Source organism: Salmo trutta, chromosome 18 (assembly GCF_901001165.1).
Source record: "Salmo trutta chromosome 18, fSalTru1.1, whole genome shotgun sequence".
In the NCBI taxonomy this organism is placed as follows: domain Eukaryota; kingdom Metazoa; phylum Chordata; class Actinopteri; order Salmoniformes; family Salmonidae; genus Salmo; species Salmo trutta.
Genome location: NC_042974.1, coordinates 15,470,860 through 15,485,653, shown reverse-complemented (window position 1 = coordinate 15,485,653; position 14,794 = coordinate 15,470,860). Strand labels below are relative to the sequence as shown.

The 14,794-nt window shown below is 42.9% G+C and overlaps 1 protein-coding gene across 6 annotated transcripts in view; it reads left to right on the top strand.

Annotated features, from left to right (window-relative positions):
• Positions 1–14,794, top strand: part of LOC115152880 (protein sidekick-2-like) — a 594,976-nt gene that overhangs the window by 555,875 nt on the left and 24,307 nt on the right. For 4 of the 6 annotated variants that reach the window (XM_029697773.1, XM_029697774.1, XM_029697770.1 and 1 more), the window contains 9 exons: positions 2,437–2,538; positions 3,009–3,124; positions 3,320–3,506; positions 4,631–4,768; positions 5,213–5,419; positions 5,855–5,980; positions 7,438–7,602; positions 7,884–8,024; positions 9,342–9,480. In XM_029697773.1, coding sequence (XP_029553633.1) covers positions 2,437–2,538; positions 3,009–3,124; positions 3,320–3,506; positions 4,631–4,768; positions 5,213–5,419; positions 5,855–5,980; positions 7,438–7,602; positions 7,884–8,024; positions 9,342–9,480 — 1,321 coding nt within the window. The remainder of the gene's footprint in view (positions 1–2,436; positions 2,539–3,008; positions 3,125–3,319; positions 3,507–4,630; positions 4,769–5,212; positions 5,420–5,854; positions 5,981–7,437; positions 7,603–7,883; positions 8,025–9,341; positions 9,481–14,794) is intronic. The other 2 variants (XM_029697775.1, XM_029697771.1) reach the window with 1 other exon arrangement.

The window sequence follows — 14,794 nt, the reverse complement described above, 5'->3', positions numbered from 1 at the left end:
GTCTCACTGCTGATGAAACACGGTCTGTCTCACTGCTGATGAAACACGGTCTGTCTCACTGCTGATGAAACACGGTCTGTCTCACTGCTGATGAAACACGGTCTGTCTCACTGCTGATGAAACACGGTCTGTCTCACTGCTGATGAAACACGGTCTGTCTCACTGCTGATGAAACACGGTCTGTCTCACTGCTGATGAAACACGGTCTGTCTCACTGCTGATGAAACACGGTCTGTCTCACTGCTGATGAAACACGGTCTGTCTCACTGCTGATGAAACACGGTCTGTCTCACTGCTGATGAAACACACTGAACAGCACAGTGCCCTAGTGCTGGTAGACACACACACATACACATACACAGAAATGTATATGATATAGTCCGCTGCCTTGACTTGGAGTCACGAGGAAATGGAGAGTGAAACTACAGTAGGGCAAAAAAGTATTTAGTCAGCCACCAATTGTGCAAGTTCTCCCACTTAAAAAGATGAGAGAGGCCTGTAATTTTCATCATAGGTACATGTCAACTATGACAGACAAAATGAGAAAAAAAATCCAGAAAATCACATTGTAGGATTTTTAATGAATTTATTTGCAATTTATGGTGGGAAATAAGTATTTGGTCACCTACAAACAAGCAAGATTTCTGGCTCTCACAGACCTGTAACTTCCTCTGTCCTCCACTCGTTACCTGTATTAATGGCACCTGTTTGAACTTGTTATCAGTATAAAAGACACCTGTCCACAACCTCAAACAGTCACACTCCAAACTACACTATGGCCAAGACCAAAGAGCTGTCAAAGGACACCAGAAACATAATTGTAGACCTGCACCAGGCTAGGAAGACTGAATCTGCAATAGGTAAGCAGCTTGGTTTGAAGAAATCAACTGTGCGAGCAATTATTAGGAAATGGAAGACATACAAGACCACTGATAATCTCCCTCGATCTGGGGCTCCACGCAAGATCTCACCCCGTGGGGTCAAAATGATCACAAGAACGGTGAGCAAAAATCCCAGAACCGCACGGGGGGACCTAGCGAATGACCTGCAGAGAGCTGGGACCAAAGTAACAAAGCCTACCATCAGTAACACACTACGCCGCCAGGGACTCAAATCCTGCAGTGCCAGACGTGTCCCCCTGCTTAAGCCAGTACATGTCCAGGCCCGTCTGAAGTTTGCTAGAGAGCATTTGGATGATCCAGAAGAGGATTGGGAGAATGTCATATGGTCAGATGAAACCAAAATATAACTTTTTGGTAAAAACTCAACTCATCGTGTTTGGAGGACAAAGAATGCTGAGTTGCATCCAAAGAACACCATACCTACTGTGAAGCATGGGGGTGGAAACATCATGCTTTGGGGCTGTTTTTCTGCAAGGGGACCAGGACGACTGATCCGTGTAAAGGAAAGAATGAATGGGGCCATGTATCATGAGATTTTGAGTGAAAACCTCCCATCAGCAAGGGCATTGAAGATGAAACGTGGCTGGGTCTTTCAGCATGACAATGATCCCAAACACACCGCCCGGGCAACGAAGGAGTGGCTTCGTAAGAAGCATTTCAAGGTCCTGGAGTGGCCTAGCCAGTCTCCAGATCTCAACCCCATAGAAAATCTTTGGAGGGAGTTGAAAGTCCGTGTTGCCCAGCGACAGCCCCAAAACATCACTGCTCTAGAGGAGATCTGCATGGAGGAATGGGCCAAAATACCAGCAACAGTGTGTGAAAACCTTGTGAAGACTTACAGAAAACGTTTGACCTGTGTCATTGCCAACAAAGGGTATATAAGAAAGTATTGAGAAACTTTTGTTATTGACCAAATACTTATTTTCCACCATAATTTGCAAATAAATTCATTAAAAATCCTACAATGTGATTTTCTGGGAAAAAAATTATCATTTTGTCTGTCATAGTTGAAGTGTACCTATGATGAAAATTGCAGGCCTCTCTCATCTTTTTAAGTGGGAGAACTTGCACAATTGGTGGCTGACTAAATACTTTTTTGCCCCACTGTAAGTCTAATGGAGTTGTTGCCACATGCTTTGTTTGTCTGTTCGAGCCCTGATTTAAAGACGCTCTGTCTATGTGGTTGGATTGTATTTTCAATAGGAATCGCCGGTAGACTTGCTTGTCCATTCCAAGTTTCATGGGCTCATGAACTTGTATTTGTTTTGTTAAGCAGCACAAAACCAGACGGTCACATATTTCAGGGTATTGCTTTCCAGTACGCAATAACAACTCAATTACATTCTTGGATAGACTCTAACTGCTGCATAAGACATTTATTTGAACAAAATCAACAAATGTATTTTCTGGCATGTATTGGTCGCCCCCACAAAATAGTTTTCTAACCTCAAGGGTCCTTTCTGGTTAAATAAAAGTGAAATTAAATATTGTGCTGGGTTGTTGGTTAATGTCAGTGTTGTTCCTTGTTCCCCAGACCTGAGCAAACACAAGCGCTATGAGATCAAGATGAGTGTGTATAACGCCGTGGGGGAGGGACCAACCAGCACACCACAGGAAGTGTTTGTAGGAGAAGCAGGTAAGTCGCAGAGTGAGGGAGTGTGATACACACACACACACACACACAATCTTTCTCTCTGTTTCTCTTTCTCTCTGCTTTTCTTGTCATTTCAATCATCACCTCAACGGAGGACATGAATAGTAGAACTATAGACTATCTGACCTCCCTGAAGGCAGTGGGATTATTCTGCTTGTCAAGCTGCTTTTGGCAAACATCTATTGAATTGGTACCATTAAGTTCATTCAGGTTTCAGGATACGTTCGATTTTCTTAAATCCCCATGTCTTTGACTGTGAGAGCCTGGGAGTGTACAGTGAGGATGGTTTTCCCTGTTCTCAGCCAAAGAGCTACCAGTCCACACACAGGCAGATAGACAGTAGTGTTTCCAGGTACAGTGAGGCAAAAAACCCACTGAAAAGGGTTTCACTGAAATCTATTCTGTTTTTAATGTTGTTTCTTGCTTAATTTTTCGTCTTTATTTTTTCACAGTACCCACCGCCCCACCTCAGAACGTGGCCATCCAATCAGCAACGGCCACCCAGCTGGACGTGACGTGGGAGCCTCCTCCATTGGACACTCAGAACGGAGACATCCAGGGATACAAGGTAAAGAGGAGGGTTTCACAAGGATGGAGTTACCATAGAATTCTTATCATTTAAATAATTCCAATCGAAGTCATTCAAATGCAATGGCAGTTACACATGTTTGCTTCTCTTTAATCCCAGTTGGATTTAAAGGCCATCTTTGCTGTGGGCTAAGATGTGTATGTTCTCCATATCTACTCCTCCTTCTCCTTCCAGGTGTACTTCTGGGAGATCCAGCGCAAGAATGAGACAGAGAGACTGCGCACCCTGTTCCTGCCAGAGGGAGGGGTCAAGCTGAAGAACCTGACTGGATACACCCCCTACATGATCAGTGTGGCCCTCTTCAATGCAGCAGGGGACGGGCCCCGAAGCCCCCCAACCAGGGGCCGTACACAACAGGCTGGTAAGGGAGGGACACATACACACAGATACACATACACACACACACACAGGAACTGTCTATCTTAAAATGAAAAGAAAGCAATTCTATTGACTCAAATTCCTCCTCCAACTCCCACAAACCATCCAGGGGTTTCTATCTGTGAGCTTTTATACAATGCACCTAATTGTTGCTGTCAGCATGCCAAGCCAGGAATGTTAGAAACCACACAGCATAAACATCAGTTCCCTTTCTATTACCTCTTTCAATCTCTTGACTCATCTACTGGTTCCCTGGACAGTCTTGTTTGGTATAAGATGGTATGAAAATGTTTAGAGGCTAAAAGTCCTTTTTTTTTCCAAGCTCCTTCCTGTGGTTTCTTGGAAATGCTTTGTCTCTGGCTCAGTGTTCTAAATAGCAACAAAAGACAGTCGCCAGATAGTTTTTCCCTCCAAAGGTCTTCCTCCCTCCCTTCTGAACAGTCACTGTAGAAATGTGTGTCTCATCCGATCCCCTCGTAAAAAGGAAAATGTTTGCAGTTTTCTGTGTTTGATATCTCAAGAGGGAGTGGAGGGGTGTAAGGGGGTGGTAGATACAGAGGGCTGTAGCCTTTTTGGCGGAAAAGACGGAAGCAGGTGACAAGTGTGTTGAGGAGAAGAGATGCACAGGACTGATAGCAGGAGGCACATCACACAATGAAGCCTGTTTTTCACAGGACTGATAGCAGGAGGCACATCACACAATGAAGCCTGTTTTTCACAGGACTGATAGCAGGAGGCACATCACACAATGAAGCCTGTTTTTCACAGGACTGATAGCAGAAGGCTCATCACACAATGAGAGCTGTGTTGGCTGTACTGTGTTAGTGTCACAAGCTCGTCTATGGCACTGTAGCCTATAGGCACTGGAGCCTGACAATATGATGGCTGATAGAAAATGACTAAAAACAAACAATATATCCTAAATTGTTTTTGCAATGTATTTCCAATCTTCAAAATAGAAATCATAACTCAAATTGTCCTGTATTCTGAGGCCATCATAAAAAGGCTGTCAAAGTATACAATCCAAGATGTAGCATTACTGTCTATGGCCCCTAACCCTTAACATTTGACCCCTAACCTCTGACCTGTGTGTCCTCTGAACTCCAGCCCCCAGTGCTCCCAGCTTCATTCACTTCAGTGAGCTGACCACCACGTCGGTCAACGTGTCCTGGGGTGAGCCCACCTACCCCAACGGCATTCTGGAGGGTTACCGGCTGGTCTACGAGCCCTGCACCCCTGTTGACGGTAATACACCCACCTCGTCATGTCCCACATCTCACATCTGACAATTCACAATGAATGCACATTTTTGAACATGCATCCCAAATGACACCCTATGTCCTATGTAGTGCACTATTTCTGCCCTATATAGGAAGTAGATTGTAATTTGGGACACGAGCTCAGTCTCACTGTTTGTGGCTAAACATCAACGAACCAAATAACTTAATAACTATATTGAAAACTACATTATTTCATTACTGAATGAGTGGTGGCCTTCATTTCCTTTGTTGACACCAAATGACATGCTGAATCATTTGATAATGTTACTATGTTAACCCTTTTCATTCATTTCCCATGTATGTCCCAACAACTGTTGGACTGTGCCTATGTCAGTGTGTGTGTGTTTCATGTTGTTCCAATCCATTCCCTGGGTATTAGCCCCATTTTACATGTGGTGTGTTTGTCTAGAATCTTCCGTGGCCTGTGCCGACTGTCTTCACTCCCCCTCCCCCCCAGGCGTCAGTAAGATAGTGACGGTGGACGTCAAAGGGGCCCCGTTCTGGATGAAGATCAAGGACCTGGCTGATGGGGTGACCTACAACTTCAGGATCCGGGCCAAGACATTCACCTATGGGCCTGAGGTGGAGGCTAACATAACCATGGGGCCTGGGGAAGGTTTGTCTATCTTTGGCTGTCTTTATAGTTCACTGAGGCCCAAATTGTAACTTGCAATATGCCCTCTTTTTTTAAATGTATTTAACTAGGCAAGTCAGTTAAGAACAAATTCTTATTTACAATGACAGCCTAGGAACAGTGGGTTAACTGCCTTTGATCAGATGCAGAACAACAGATTTTTACCTTGTCAGCTCGGTGACTCGATCTAGCAACCTTTCGGTTACTGGCCCAAAGCTCTAACCACAAGGTTACCTGCCGCCCCACTTAGCTCAACATTCTGTGCAAATCTTCAATTAACATCAATACATGATTTACAAATGTCAGAGTGTGCTGGTCTCAATTTAAGATTAGGCCCAGAATGTGCCATAATATTTTTGAAAGTATATTGAGGCTGCCTGACCCTCAAACCTTTCTCTAACCGTTGACCCCACGCAGGAGCCCCAGGCCCCCCTGGAGAGCCTTTCATCTCCCGGTACGGCTCAGCTCTTACCATCCACTGGTCCAACGGTGACCCCGGGAGGTCGCCTATCACACGCTACGTCATTGAGGCCAGACCTTCAGGTATATACACCCAACACGTGACATACTGGACTCCACTGCTTGACGTATTCCTTTTAGCTTCTAGTGGAACTAAGAGCCTCAGCAGTGCATCTGCAGTGAACCCTGTCCTGGTTCACATACTGGACCCTTTCAGATTGATTCACGGTTTACATTCTTTCCAATCATGCAATCTCTTAGCCCGGCCTGATACTTGCTTGGACAGGAATAATCTGTCTAAGAATAGAGTGTCAATGTCTTTCCACAGATGGTGATGCTCACTCTCTATTCTTTTAATGGAGTATTGATTGAGGTGTAGCAGAGCTTGAGACATAGTATCACGTTTCATCTGTGATTGGGAAAGGGGGGAAAGGGGATACCTAGTCAGTTGCACAACTGAATGCATTCAACTGAAATGTGTCTTCCGCATTTAACTCAACCCCTCTGAATCAGAGAGGTGCGGGGGGCTGCCTTAATCGATGTCCACGTCATCGGTGCACAGGGACAGCCGTACAGAGGGAATACATGGATGATGTATGTAGGGAGGGAGGCACAGAGTGAGGGATGGATTTCACTATCAGTTGGGGGCACTAAGCCCCAGATGTTGAGAGTATGGGACTGACTGACATGGTGGGAAACCCCTTTAGGCAGCAGGCTTAGCTTCGTATGGATTACATTGATCTCCCTAGAGCAGGGCTATTCAACCTTATGGTTTTCTGTTCTACCTGATTTCACACTCCTTGTGTCCCAGGTCTAAATCAGTCACTGACTAGAGGGGAACAATGGGGAAAAAGCAATGGAACTGGCTTGGAGGTCCACAGATGAGTTTGGGGGCCTTAGAGGATGATTAGGATGCCACAAACACATACCCCTAAACCCCAACCCCCCTGACCCTCTGTCTTATCCTAATATCCTGCCACGGTCCAAGTGACCCTGCCCTTAACCACATCAGTAGGACTAGTCAGCTCTTCTTGTTACTAGTGCACAGTCTGTCAAAGTCAAGGAAAAACTGCTGGCGTTACTACACATTCAATTGATCCTTCATATCTTCACTTCTTCACTACTGACATAAACGTTACATAAACTCTGGTGTTGGCTGATGTTCTCGAGCACTCCATGAACGCTGTCAAACTCCAAATAATATTTATGGTTATTAGCACTTAGCCCTTATGGATTCTGGCAGCCATTACAAAAGCAAACATGAAACATCCCATAATAGTCCCTCTTGTGAGTCATACCTACCCATGTTTTAGATCCGTTTTTGTACCTCTCAAAGACCAGAGAGCCCCATATGGAAGCTGTAAAATATATGACTTGCATAATGTGTATGTGGTATGAGTTACCTTGGACATTGTCAGATTGTTTTCATTCCATAGGCTTTTAAATAAGCTTTTATATCAATGAGTCTGTTTTACCACTGTTTTGTCATGTCTGATTACTACTTAATGAAATACATTCTACTTCTTCTACTCTGCCAACAGATGAGGGCTTGTGGGATATCTTGATCAAGGACATCCCAAAGGAAGTGACGTCATACGCCTTCAACATGGATATTCTGAAGCAAGGGGTTAGTTATGACTTCCGGGTTATTGGCGTGAACGACTATGGCTACGGGTCTCCTAGTCCACCCTCAGCCTCCATATCTGGTGAGTTATTTCATATATCTACAGTATGTCCCATATGTCACCCTATTCCCTAGTACACCACTTCTGGCCAGGGCTCATAGGGGTGTCATTTGGGGCACACACAAGCATTGAGCTTAAGGTTTTCATGTTAATCAATTACAATCTTACTTCATTATATAGAATATAAGACTAATCAGTATAACACAAATGTACCACAGTCATTTTCAGATGCTACCTTTGCATCAGTGCTCCCTGCCCTGTCCTTGTGTTTGGTCCAGTTGTTATGTGTTCTTCTCCTGCAGCCAAAAAGGTGGCGCCATTCTACGAGGAGTGGTGGTTCTTGGTGGTGGTGGCCCTGGTAGGTCTTATCTTCATCCTCCTTCTGGTCTTCATCCTCATCATCAGAGGACAGAGCAAGAAGTACGCCAAGAAATCTGACTCAGGTGAGAGGCAGAGACGAAGATGTCATTGACCTGATATTACTAGGCAACAAGCTATTTGTTATGGTTATGGTTTAGTTTTGGGTGGAGAGAGGGAGGGAGAGATCTATAGAGGAGGAGTATAGTAGGGGGGGAGTATTGTAGAACAACAAGCTATTTGTTATGGTTATGGTTTGGTTTTGGGTGGAGAGAGGGAGGGAGAGGTCTATAGAGGAGGAGTATAGCAGAGGGCCTACAGTATCTAGTCTGCTTCTCTCTGAAATCATCGGGTATTTCCTCTGGCTCAGCACTTATCTCTGCTGTGTGGCACTGTCAGTGCCAGTCTGGTTCACGGGCAATCCTGCCAGGGTAGGGCATCCCGCGGGTCACTGCCCATGTTTCTGACTGACAGACGAAACACAAGAGGTCTTTTCTTCCCTTCTCTCTCGCTTCCCTTTCTTCTCTGCTCTCTCACACAAAGATACTCGCACAGACCCCCTGTAACCCCCTCATGGAAAACTGGACCAGTCCTAGTTAACAAATCAGCTTGTTAGTGTGACTGCAAATAGAGTGACTATTTGCATAATGACAGCTTCGCTCCCAGATGTCTTTGGAGGGGTCTGGTATATCAGGGGGGTAGTTGATGTTTGGACCCTTGCCTTCTCGTAGATTCCTACTTCACTCATAGGCAGGGAATATATTATCGTACTGTAGACCCAGGCCCAATAGTCTGCTGATCAAAGTTCTCGCTAAGAAGGAGTAGGTCAGAGGGTAGGTCAGAGGGAAGGTCAGAGGGTAGGTCAGAGGTCAGAGAAGTAACAACACAAATCAGTTTTAAATCAGCATCTTTACATCAACATCAGCTGATAAGGCTATTGACCTAGACTTTGTGGGTTTTAGTTTAGGTTCCACAATATTCAACAAAAACACAGCCTTTAAACCTATCATCAGTGTTTAGATGCCTGGCTTCAATCGCCTAATATACTAGTGATGACATAATTATGGAATCATTCCAGTCACTCCTCTAGTTTCTATAGAACTCAGTAGTAACATTAGTAGTGGTAATAACAGAATATTATGCATAACATCCATCCATGATTCATCCTCTAGTGTTTCTATACAACTCGTAGTGTACGTTCCAAATGGCACCCTATTCCCTATATGGTGCACTACTTTTGACAAGGGCCTAAATAGGGAATATGGAGCCATTTGGGGCACAACCATACAGTAGTAACAGTACTAGAGTGGGCTATATGACATACAGCATCACTAACCCCCACCTGCCTGTCTGTCCGTCCCTCTGGCCTGTGGTCACAGTGTCTCCCTATGTGTGTTCATCAGGGAACAACTCCAACTGTAATGCCCTGACCCATGGAGATATGGTCAGCCTGGACGAGGGACGCTTCCCCACCCTGGAACTCAACAACCGACGGCTGTCCGTCAAGAACTCCTTCTGCCGTAAGAACGGTGTCTATACCAGGTCAGTAACCAGCCATGGCCACACCAAAAACATGTCTCTAGCTATGGCCACACCAAGAACATGTCTCTAGCTATGGCCACACCAAGAACATGTCTCTAGCTATGGCCACACCAAGAACATGTCTCTAGCTATGGCCACACCAAGAACATGATCATGTTGTCATCCAGAGTCAAATGTATGTATTTTCCAAGCTATAGCACACCATTTGTTACATACAGCAGGTTTTTAAAGGATCGAAGGTTTTAAAGGACGAAAGGGTCTGCTTCGTGTTTTATTTTTGCCATGAAAAAAATATTGCGATACTGGTATTGTCCCTTCCCTACTTGGCATGTAAACAAATGTCTTTGCAGTACCTTGAGTTGACACTTTTACTCATTGCACCTTTAAATTGACTGGTTTGAATATGTTTTTGACAATACTGTATAGTTACATTGCTAAGTATTACGGTACTGCGTTTATCATTATTGAGAAAACCCTATGGCTGTGTCTGAAATTTGGCTTGCCTACCGCTTACTAAAATTACATACTGTGTACTAATCTTACTACATACTATTTAGAATGTCCTGTTTAGTAAAAACGTATGCAGTAAGCAGCAAATATCAACATAATACTCACCCATACTGAGAAGGCGTCAGCTAATGAGCCTGTTCCCCGCCATTAATTTCTATTTGTAGAGTGCGTCCCTTATTCTGATTATCAACTGTTGTCAGACACAATGGGTGTGAAAAGACAATTCTCCTCCTCAAAAGTGTACAGCGAATTCTACAAATGAAAGCTGAAATAAGTATTACATTCTGCATTTAAGCAAACTCAATTTCCAAAATTTCCCGTACTATAAAATGTTCTATTAAAGCATACCCAAAAAGCCCAAATTTTAGAACACCAGTATGGGTATTTGGACATCGCCTATGACTTGAATCATGCTTGGAGAAGTCCAACTAAGGCCGATGAATGGAACAGACTTTTTACTTTGATGGAATGTATACTCTCCTATCAACCCCATATTTCCACTGTAAAACACAAAGAGAATGGCTGCTTTCTTATGATGCAGTATATTCCGGACCTGGGTTCAAATACTATTTCAAAAACGTTAAGCTTTTGCTTTAGCTGGCCTGCACTCAAAAAAAGGCTGGATTAAATTCCACCCAGTGCTCGGTAAATAGTGGACAGAACAAACGTTGGGTTATTTTGACCCAGCCAGTTGGGTTATTGAGCTGTGATCCACCGGGTTAGAGCAGAAGACTGGAGGACTTAGTAGGGGCGTGGCTTTCAGCTAGTTCATTTTGGCTACCCGTGAGAGTGAATGTCATTCCGGTTCATCTGTTGTGTTGTATTGCCAGCACATGTTAAGGTGACGCCATGGAACGGAAGAAAAGATGGCGCGAGCCACAAAGAACGGTGTGAGGTTCAACCTGCGAAATACACACCGAGACGATTCTGTGCTACATTAACCACAGGATTTTACCGTTTGGCTCTGTGTATTTATTTATTTATTTATTTTTATTTCACCTTTATTTAACCAGGTAGGCAAGTTGAGAACAAGTTCTCATTTACAATTGCGACCTGGCATTATTACCATATAGTAAATTAGGATTAATCACAGCATTTTACTGTTTGACTCTATGTATTACCATACAGTAAATTAAGATTAATCACAGCATTTTACTGTTTGGCTCTTTGTACTACCATACAGTAAATTAGGATTAACCACAGCATTGCAACATATTGGGAGTTCCTGCTCTACTGCTCACTGCATTTAACTCTGTGTGGAGTGTGTAAGTGTGTGTGTACTTGTGCCAGCGGCATGGTATTAAGTTATTTTTATTTATTTATTTATTTTTATTTCACATTTATTTAACCAGGTAGGCAAGTTGAGAACAAGTTCTCATTTACAATTGCGACCTGGCCAAGATAAAGTTAGAGGAGATGGCATTAAGGTGTGTGGGACTGACTGACTGACTGACTGACTGACTGACTGACTGACTGACTGACTGTATGAGCATCCCAAATGGAAATTAATTCCATATTGCACTATTTTTGACCAGAATTTTATGGACAAAATATGTGCACTAAATAGGGAATAGGGTGCCATGTGGGACTGATTTTGTGATCAAGCTCATAAGAACCAGCTGGAAAGCCAAGTGCCCTCTGTCTGATGCTGTGATGCTGTGCCCAGGGGAAATAGTCCTGTCCTTGATACCCCAGGAGGTTTGTGTGTGTGTGTGTGTGTGTGTGTGTGTGTGTGTTTTGTTTTTTGCCCTTGGGGAAGGATCAAAGGAGCATTGGACTTTGAAGAGCAGCCAGGTAGCCAGGGGGTGAGATTATGTGTGAGAAGAGGAATGCTAAGATGCACCTCAGATATCTTTGAACTCCCCACTGCCAAGGTGCTGAATGCTGATTGGTTAAAACTGCATTCCAGCCGGTATCTATTCCACAAATTACCACAGAGCTAAATCTATGATGTTAAAATTCCTATTAACTCGGCTCCATCTGATTATGCAATCTGCTGTCTCATCAGCCTAGGCAGGCAATTTATAAACTTGATCTCCACTATAAAAAACATCTTCACATTATCTCACATTTCTTTTAGACTAACATTTAGTTTTCAACAGTGGAGATTTGAATAAACCTTGCTGTCTGTCTCTACGACATTTGCAAAATTGTTTCAATATTCAAATTAGATCTCCAGCTGTCCCATAGTAATGAACGTGTCGAGAGTCGGGAGGCAGCGTTTCTCATCCAGTCAAAATCATGAATCAGCTGGCACAATTTTTATGTATATATACAAAGAAATGTCAATTGAAAAAAAGGTACAACGAAACGAAGTGTTGCTAGGTTGCAGTCATTCCAGCTTCAGTTTGAAGTGATTGTGTTAGCTGTTTTGTTGGCTAGCTCCTCTGAATAACAGTGTCTTAACTTATTGGAAAGTTGAAGATCCTCAATACTTCCTAGAGAGAGAGAGTATGGAAACTGATGTTGTCTTATTTGAGCCAGTGTGTTTACATCTTCAATGATAACCAGTGGTGGAAAAAGTACCCAATTGTCATACTTGAGTAAAACTAAAGATACCTTAATAGAAAATGACTCAAGTAAAATGACTAGTCACCCAGTAAAATACTGCTTGAGTAAAAGTCTAAAAGTATTTGGTTTTAAATATACTTAAGTATCAAAAGTAAATGTAATTGCTAAAATATACTTAAGTATCAAAAGTAAAAGTATACATCTTTTGAAATTCCTTATAAAGCAAACCAGGCGGCACCATTTTGTTGTTTTTTAAATGTACGAATAGCCAGGGGCATGCTCCAACACTCAGACATCATTTACACATGAAGCATGTGTTTAGTGAGTCCGCCAGATCAGAGGCCTGTAGGGATGATAAGTGTGTGAATTAGACAATTTTCCTGTTCTGCTAACCATTCAAAATGTAACGAGTACTTTTATGTGTAGGGGAAAATGTATGGCGAAAAAAGGACATAATTTTATTTGGGAATCTAGTGAAGTAAAAGTAAAATTTATCCAAAATATAAATGGAACTACAGATTCCTGAAAAAATCTACTTAACTAGTACTTTAAAGTATTTTTTAAGTACTTTACACCACTGGTGATAACCCACTGGGAAAAAAATGGTTGAATCAATGTTTCCATGTCATTTCAACCAAAAAATGTAATGTGATGGCATTGAATCATATAACTTTTAACCTAAATTTATTGACGTGGTGAAATGTTTTGTTGATTTCACGTTGAATTCACGTTAGTTGACAACTTAACCAAATGTAAATCCAAACTAGACATTGAAGTTACGTCTGTGCCCAGTGGGAAGTGGCCTTTGGCCAAGAGCGATTAAGGAAGGAATGAGGGTATGAGTTAAAGGAGCTTGAAGCACTCCCGGAGTTCACAAAGCTGTGGAACGCAACTGCAGTCATTGTTAATGAGTCCCACAGGCCCGAGGAGGGGAGCAGAGGAGGGGGTGAGGGTGGATTACACCCCTTCGGCATTCACTACACACCAACCAACCTACTACTCCTAAACTGGATTTGGGGCTGAAGAGGGTGATGAGGGTGCTACAACCCCCTCTCTATGCCGGAGAATTGTTAAACAATTCACACCTCACTCACTCAACAGTGAATAAGCATCAGAGTTAGTGAGGGAGAGAGGAAGGGGAGAGAGAAGGGAATGAGGGGAGGAGTGGGCCTGTTGAGTGGAGCTTCCTCTGAATTTTTAAACAGGCAGTTTATCATAATCTCTCACAGGGCCAGCAATAACATTTTCTTCACATTCACTCCTTAACCCTTTGTCTGCCCATAGAGGGGCCATCCCAGCCACGACTAGTCCCTTCTCACAGAAGACACAATGGTGGAACCAGTCCAATGTGTCTCTGAAACTTGCTGTGAAGTCTGCTGTGTGAGATTAGCCCAGGACCATTAGAGGTTGGGTAGGTTGTTTGCGCTTTTCCATATTATGTCTATTTCTAATAAGCTACCCAGGAAAGTGCTGAAATAACCCATATTAATATATGTAGCCTTAGAATTAAGGTTCATGAAATCAGTAATTTGCTAACATCAGATAACATTCATATATTAGCCATTTCTGAGACTCACTTAGATAATTCATTTGATAATACAGCAGTAGCAATATAACATATATAAAAAAGACAGAAATGCTTATGGGTGAGGTATTGCTGTATATATTCAGAGCCATATTCCGAAATGAATAGAGAAGATCTTATGTCAAGTGTTATTGAAGTGTTGTGGTTGCAGGTTCACTTGGCACACCTAAAGCCTTTTCTTTTGGGGTGTTGCTATAGGCCACCATGTGCTTACAGTCAGTATCTAATATGTGTGAAATGCTTGATAGTGTATGTGATGTAAACAGAAAGGTCTACTTTCTTGGGGACCTGAATATTGACTGGTTTTCATCAAGCTGTCCGCTCAAGAGGAAGCTTCTCACTGTAACCAGTGCCTGCAATCTGGTTCAGGTTATTAATCAACCTACAGTACCAGGGTGTTTACAAACACTACAGGAACAAGATCATCCACATGTATCTATCACACTTTCACTAATACTGTAGAACTTAAGCTGTATCCGTACCCATTGGATGCAGTGATCACAATATAGTGGCTATCTCCAGAAAAGCCAAAGTACTGAAAGCTGGGCCTAAAATAGTGTATGAGAGATCATACAAAATATTTAGCTGTGACTCTTATGTGGATGATGTTAAACATATTTGTTGGTCTGATGTGATTAATAAGGAGCATCCAGACTCTGCACTTGACGGATTTAAGAAATTGCATCTTACAATTATTGATGAACATGC